Source organism: Octopus bimaculoides, chromosome 10 (assembly GCF_001194135.2).
Source record: "Octopus bimaculoides isolate UCB-OBI-ISO-001 chromosome 10, ASM119413v2, whole genome shotgun sequence".
In the NCBI taxonomy this organism is placed as follows: Eukaryota; Metazoa; Mollusca; class Cephalopoda; order Octopoda; family Octopodidae; genus Octopus; species Octopus bimaculoides.
Window position 1 is genome coordinate 2,183,857 of NC_068990.1, and position 8,372 is coordinate 2,192,228.

An 8,372-nucleotide genomic window follows, 5' to 3' on the forward strand; every position below is an offset into this window, starting at 1 on the left:
TATATATATATATATATATATATATATATATGCGTGTGTGTGTGTATGTGTCTGTTTGTGTGTCTGTGTTTGTCCCCCCACCATCGCTTGAGAACCGATGCTGGTGTGTTTGCGTCCCCGTACCTTAGCGGTTCGGCAAAAAGAAACCGATAGAATAAGTACTAGGCTTACAAAGAATAAGTTCTGGGGTCGATTTGCTCGACTAAAGGAGGTGCTCCAGCATGGCCGCATTCAAATGACTGAAACAAGTAAAAGTGTAAAAGAGAGAGTAAAAGTATGTGATTTAGTTTATTTATTTCCAAGTGTAAATATAACAATAGGTCTGTCTTCATTTCGGTGTTTTTTCTTTCGTTGATCTGACCGGAACTGAACCAAAATGAGGACACTGAATATTATTGATAAAGTTAAATTCAGTCATAATGTCTCTAAGATATGAAAGATATATCTTAAAAAGTACATAATCAATGGCGGTGCCCCAGTATGTCCACAGCTTTAAAGCTGAATCAATTTAAAGATTTAAAGAAAAATTTTGGCCACAGTGAAAATATGACTTCAAGTGGAATGTCACAAAAGCAAGGAAACTCGGTTCTTAACATAAATAACTTATTTGCAATCACATGAATTCAGATTCGATCATACACATCAATGCATGTGTTGTCTACTAAAGTCTACACTCGATTATAAGTGAAATTTGCTAGAGAGTAACAGAACAAAAATCGTCATAGATTGATAGTTTGAATGACTGATTGATTTCGCTTAGGCATATTATAAAAAGTAAAGCGTAAAGACATATTTATACATGCATGTATAATATATGTGTTTGCGTGTTAGCTTGCATGTTTATGAGTGAATGACGATATTTACATTCCGTAACAATCGTTTACATTCTGTAACAATCGTCGTTGTCAGTTAACTGGTGAAAAAGTTTTAACATTAAAATCTGTAAAAATTATCATTGGAATTTATATGAAATATATATCAAATCCCCGACGTCGAGAGATAAAATGCGTAGGGATTAAAGGTTTAACATGATGAAATGACTGCAAATATATATGTGTAAAATCATATAAAACCCTGGGCCGATCTTAGCCATGTGAGTAGATTTGGTAGGCGGAAAGTGAAAGAAGCCTGTTATATACAGAGTACGTAATATTTTTGAAGACAGATCTATGTCTATAAAAATGACAAATATATAATAACAGCTAATAACTTTATTTCATCAAAAAATGCTATGAGAATAAAAATAAACCTTCTTTTCTATAATGTTGTTCAATAGAGCCACCTTTCAGCTTCAACAACTGCTTTCTTATGATGTCTAAACCATCTCCATGCTCGAATCAAGTGGTCTTGGTCCATGTTGGACGTTACTCGCACTATGGCAGCTTTCAAAGAATCTTTGGTGTTATGGGCATGCTCATTGACCTCTCTCTCAACAATGCTCCACATGTAATAGTCCAATTGATTGAGATATGGGGAAATAAGAGGTCAAATGTTAGGGGTTATGTGATCAAGAAAAGTTTCAGCCATCCAGTCTTGTGTTACTAGAGACATGTTTGATAATGCAGAGTCGTGCTGATGCATATGGCCCTCCATTGCATACACTGTCTATCCAGGGCTTAGCAACTATTTCCAGGAACACAATGTAGGCGGCATTGTTAACTACAAGGCCTTGTGGAAAGAAGTAATGAGACATCAAATGTCCTTCATTGCTGACAACCCCTAAAATCATGACAGTTGCAGAAAATTTTATATGCATAACACTTGGAACTTCAGAAGGGTCTGCACATAACCATCTGTCATTTTTTTCAGTTAACTTTTGATCTTGGTCGAAGTTTTTCTCGTTTGAGAAAAAGAAACATCAAATCTTTTGCTCCATTTTTGAGTTTGCTTAAGTGCTTTTTAGATCTGATGTGATTTTGTTTTGCTTTTTCTGACAAATTGACCCTTCCTCATCATAGAAGACTTACATCTGATCTCTTCGTGGACAACATTTCCTAATGTTCCTTCTGACATATGGTTTAATTCACATAATTTCATAATTAACAGCTTGTCCGTAATTAAACTATATATATTTTTCTTTTCCGTGTAAGTTAGTGAATCAGTAGAACAGAATTGATTTAAATGTTAGAAAACCTAATAGAGTTATCTATGAATGTAAATATTTCCCACGCTTTGGTATGTGGAAAATATATATATACACACATATACGTACACGATGTGTGTGTGCGTGTGTGTGTGTATCTGTATATATCCTTTACATACATACTTATATTCTTCATATTTTCCCATGGTGTGTTGTAGCTTTGTCCGGAATTGTTCAACTTTTTCAAATTGGATAGAGAATTTAGAGAAAAACAGGAAATACAACAGTAAGTACGAACTATTACCATAATTTCAGCATTTTTGTGGTAGGCACTGTACAATAAACGCAATGTAAAATATTTATTTCTCAAATAATACTAAGCACATCTTACGGCAGAATTTCAACGACAGTTTCATGATGTTGAATACGCAAGAGATATTTTCAGCTGTTTATTTGTTTGCTTATCCCTTGAAGCTAATATATTGTATGTTAACAGTTACTTTGTGTCGCTTGTATTTAATCTGTAAAATTTCTTTTCTTCTATTCATTATTTTATTAGCTAAAGATCTGATTTTATTTCGCTCTGTATTTATATTCCTCCCACCACTCCTGGGATTGGTGTGAAATGCATCCCATCTACCACAAATCTGTAGTTTCATATTCTAAACTCCATGCTATGTGTCTTCATTTCCAGACAATGTTTCATAGCCCAATGAATTTATTTTAAAATTATATTAAAACTATTCTTAATTACAGCAATGATTAATGTATATATTTCTGTTTACTTTATTTTGTTTCCGTTTTTCTTTCTGTTTTAAATACTACTCTGAATTAAAAATAATTCTAAAAAAAAGCAGTCAAGAAAGACGAGAAAAGTGATCAGAATAAGCAATGTTGTTCTGGAATCGGTTGAGAAAAGCCAGCCCCGAATCTTTGTGGGGAGTTTGCAAATGCATGCGTCTATGTTATTCATAACCGCTTGAGTGCTTTTTTTTAGAAATTCTATCCGATCAGCTTGGTGGTATTTGCTCGTTCATATCTTCCTGTGTTACACTGACTAAACGGCTCATACAACTACATAGATTCATGGACGCTGAGAGCACGTGGACCTCATTTGTGAAGAGCGTTTTCTTGGAGTTCTTTCACTATGGACTAGTAAGATCACAATTGCTCACATGACACCTAATACTTACAGTTTTCTACTAATTCCGCAGAATATCGGCAACATGTCAACATTTCTGGAGAGAATTTTAAAAGTTCATTGATTAGAAGGGTCGATGATAATTTTGGGGATGTTCTCGGAATCGACAAGGGTCGATGATAATTTAGGGGATGTTCTCGGAATCGACAGGGGTCTACTGAACAACCGTTTGAGGTTGACTAAGCTTGAGGAGGACGTTGAAGAGATTCTAGAAATCCCTGGTCTGGTAGACATATCAGGAAACTTTGCCGATCAGTAAGAATAAATTGCAGCATTGCGGAAACACTGACAGAAAGGCTTGTCAAAGATGCGTGCAGGGCGACAAAACCTTTTCCATACAATTATTCGTTATTTAAGAATTGTATGTTTTGTGAAGCTTTGTGGAGCAACAATCATCGCATATAGAGTGCATCCAATGTTCACTCGTGTCAATCGATAGTTAGCCAGAGTAATTCTAGATTTACTGATGCACATTGATTGTCTCCAAGCGGCCGAACCTTATTTCATTCTGTTTGTATATTTATAATTATTGATTTACCTTTGCATAAATACTCAGGTATGAAATGAGCCATCAACCGTCACTTTTCTTTGCAATTAAAATATATTATCGCACCACCTTCCTTCTTATGTCTCCCATCTTTCTGACAATTCCTCCCCTCCTCCTCACCACAACCACCACCACCACCACCACCACCATCATCATCACCATCATCATCATCATCATCATCATCATCATCATCATCATCATCATCAACATCGGGTTTTCAACATTCCTTGCACGACATAATTTTGAGGTATATGCAATCTTGTTTTCTTTTTTTTCTTCATATTTGGTGGGTGGGTGCAAGGTTGTGGTTGTATAATATATCACATTTACTTTGTTGTGGGATTTTGTTTTTGTTGTGAGAATTGCATTATGTTATTGGGCGGTGTCTGTGCTTCGAATACGTTGACTGCTACTTCTGTTAACGACCCTGTATCGATGTCAGACTGAGCGGAATTTAAACACAAAATTTAAACGAATTAAAGGCAAAGTAAGACTCTGCGGAATTTAATCGCAAAACGTAAAACCGGAAAAATGCCCTGAAGCACTTTGGTCCGGTGTGCTAACGTTTTTACCAACTATTAGGTTCTGTACGCTTATTAAAAGCAATATGATTCACTGTATATGCAAGAGGTCGTTGTTCAGCCTTAATTACGAGCATTTCTTATTGTTTGGGAATACTCAAAATAAAACTTTTGCAGTGCCTTGTAGTGTTATTTTCTGTATAATATGTAGCATCCTGTGTCTTTGTTTATGCATTGTCTTCACACATGTTTAATTATTTCTAAAGCAGATATTAACATGCATATTATTTCTGTTTTAAATGCTCAAAATCTTTTCTCTATTTCTAAATCTATTTATTTGGATAGTTTCTACTCTGTTATATACTTATATTCTTATATATGTTTTGTTATATACTTATGTTTTGGAATTAATACTTCAATCTGTATACATTTCTTTTCTTGATGATCTCATTATCTGTACAATATTCTTTTCTCTTCATCACACTATGAATTAGGCAAATCCCAGAAAATTAATTACATCTTCGTTCCTTAATAATTTCAACTTACTCTCTGTATCCTTTGTACGTCATCCATTTTCTCTGTATTTTCATCGGGCTTTCTTTTTTGTGCAGGAAACATTAAGTGCCTACGTATGTTGCATACTATATTTTGGTAAAAACTACACGGTTTGCAATGACTCGTTGCTTCTTTCCAACACGAATATATTCTGCAAAGCTGATCTTCACGCTGCTTCTTTCTAATGTTTTTTTCTACTTCCCTGGGTTTTAGTTATTCACCGCGATCAAAACGTCTTATTCTCAGTTTTCTGTACGACGAATGTTGATATGCTTCTTTATTCCATTCCGTTTAACTCTCTCCGTTTAGGAAAAATTTAGAAAATTTACATGTCGACGTTTTCATTCATTAGCAGTTTGATGTTTTTTTCTTGTTTCTAATTTCATCATTTCTCCCTTCTTTTTACGGCTTTAGTTACTTCAACAATCATTTACATTTATCGTTTCCTTGAAGAGAAACTATTTTTTTGGTTTCATATTAGTTCAATTTGCGCCTTTAATATTTAATTTTGCACACTAAAAGGTGGTGTTTTAGAATCGTTTTCCCGTATTGAAAAAAACAATTTCCCAATGCTTGCTTTAAATCTAAATTCAATCATTATTTTCTCCTTAATTCCTAAGAATTTTTGTAACTTTCTTAGTTTTTATTGGTGAATATTTTAAGCCGTAACTTATTACTGGATTACCATTAATGTTTCTCCAGGCATTTAAGTATTAATCTAATGCATTCATAATATTCCTTCCAACTGTTTTCTTTATATACATATTCGCTACTCTATTTCACTAATTCCTAACTATCTGTAAGATTGCCTTCAGTCTATTTTTTCATTGTTGCTATGGCCGAATTAATAGTTCTGAGTATAAAAATAATGTTCTCTCTCCAATTGAAGACGTGGAGAATGTTTCCTATCGAAATGTATGGGAATTTTCTTGGTTAAATTGTGAAGTGTATAGCAGTATCACCAAGTATTTATCATTTATAATTTATAAGTAAATGTTATATACTGTAGCCGTTTCACTGTCAGCCCTTAGAATCTCGATGTTATTTGTTATTATTGTCAGATCATCCCAATTTAAACCAGCCGTTGATGAAAGGTATTACAGGTTAAAACAAAGACGTTCGTATATAGCTCAGATTCGTTTCTTCTATTCCCCACTAACCCGCTTTGCGTTTGCTTCCGTAAAATTATTTTCAATCTCTTCATAAGATGTTTTATAGAACTGTCTATTATTTGTACATAACCTGAGGCCATTTACGCTTTTCATTATTTCGGAGTCGTTAAAATAGGGTACCAATGAAGTATTTGTGTCGCTGGTAGCGACTAAAACTTGCTTAAATTTTCTGGCATTGTTGTTTAATCAGAAACCATTGTTTATCCGTTACTCATGGGGTATACTTAGAGAATCTACTTGCATGGAACTCTTTTACTGCTAATTAATCTGTATTCTTCCAAAAGTTTTCTTTGTATTTTGCGATAATATTATGGTAACGGCTTACGTAGGCTTCAGATATTAACATTTTGCTGTTTCCTTTGTCTTGGGTTTTAGAATTAATTTTTTATATATCATTCAAGTGTTTTTTTTTTCTGTCTTCCATTAGAATTTTTAGTGTCATCATCTGATCTTTGTTATGTAGTTGTTTAAAATTAACCTACATTTCAGTATGCAAACCTATATTCAAATATGTTCCAGTCATAATTTTCCCAATATTTGTCCACTTTATCGAATATGATCATATGTTTCTAAGACTCTAATGTTTGGTGCAAGTGTCATTAAATTTCCATTTATGGCAGGTCGACTACCCATCTAGAGACTCTGTTGTATTTCCCTACTTTCGTTATTCCAAATAGGTATATAGAACTTTGTTGTACTTTAGTGTTGTCCAGCACTGCATATTTTACAGTAGTGTCTGCATTACTTTTTACGCTGTCCTTTATTCCCAAGATTATTCTATCCTAAGCCATTTTCTTTTCGCATCTTCGAGAGTGGTGTTCCAAATCTTGTTTTGGGGTATCTAAAAATCCCTTCTACTGCCTCTGCTGCTGGCGTCTTATGTTTTTATGTTATGTTTTTATCTAGTTATGAGTAAAATCTCTTCAAGTTGATGAGGAAATAATTTTCATCAATCATCTGTTGTTGATTTTCCTAATACCAGATTCTTTCTGATTCTACAAATATGTATTATATATATTTCGATTGTTAGTGTTTGTATGTTTGGGTTCTATTTTTTGTCTGTAATATTTGTCTAAATTTCCGTTAATAATTGTGCGTACTTTCCGTGTCGATCTCATTACGAATTCAGAGAATTTTAATTTTTGATACTTTTTCACAACGATTTTCACGTGGATTGATAGGGTGTACAAGTTCATATGTAAAATATACTGAGGACATACACACTATCTAAACAGGGCGTTTAGCGTAGATTAATAAGGTTTAGTAAGGTTATAGCGATGATGAAAACTAGAATGCAGGGAGAGTATATTATAAACTCAGAAGTGGTGCTTAAAAAAGCCATTGCTACCGACTCACGCGCAGCGACATTTGTCCGCGAACAATTCTTCACCAGGATGCATGAATAAAATGCTGATAGAGCTAAAGCACGTGTTCTAAGACAGGAAGGGATAAAAGCTGTTCAAATCGGCCCGACAGATGGAGGTACAACATGGAAATAAAGCCCCAATTTAATCTTTGGTGGACTATAACGGAAGTGTGTTACTCAGCACCAAGCAGACACGAACGCCTTCTGAGCAGCATTTTGCTCGGGACGAGTGATGAGCCGGAATTAAGGATGGATTTCATTGCTTACTACTACGGCGTATATAAACTGTCTTACTGGATCGGATATTCTAGGCAACACACGTTTTCGTGACAAACCAATATCTTTTTTATAAAAAATAGCATTGTATCCAAAACTCTATTGTTGTTACCTTGAATATTTTCCAAATTAATGCAAAATAAAGAAATGCATTACTGAAATATTCGACGAAATGATTGTTGAAATTATTGTTATACTGGGGGATGGTTGTATTTTGCCAATTAAACACAACAACAAGAATAATAAAATTATAATAATAATAATAATAATTATGATAATAATAATAATCTCCCAGACAACCATGCAATGGGTTGTAAATCATCAAAATTGCAATTGCTTCCAGACAGGTGCAAGGAATTGGCAGGAGATTCAGAGTGCCAGTGACAATGAACAAGTAACTGTAGAATATGTGGAGATGGACAAGAAACAATAAATCATATTATCTCTGGCTGCCCAGTCCTGGCTAAGAAGGAATATATTCACAGACACGACAGAGCTGGGACCTATATACACTGGAAGCTATGCCAACACTATGGAATAACAACAGAAAAAAGATGGTATAAACACACGCCAGAAAAGGGCACAGAAAACGAGAACGCAACCATACTCTGGGATATGCCAATACACACAGATAGAGAAATTAAGGCAAAT

General features: G+C 34.3%; 1 protein-coding gene across 1 annotated transcript in view; it reads left to right on the top strand.

Annotated features, from left to right (window-relative positions):
• LOC106867322 (cilia- and flagella-associated protein 65) overlaps nt 1–8,372 on the top strand; it is a 720,747-nt gene that overhangs the window by 671,012 nt on the left and 41,363 nt on the right. Inside the window, exon 33 of the mRNA XM_052971190.1 lies at nt 2,302–2,369. Coding sequence (XP_052827150.1) covers nt 2,302–2,369 — 68 coding nt within the window. The remainder of the gene's footprint in view (nt 1–2,301; nt 2,370–8,372) is intronic.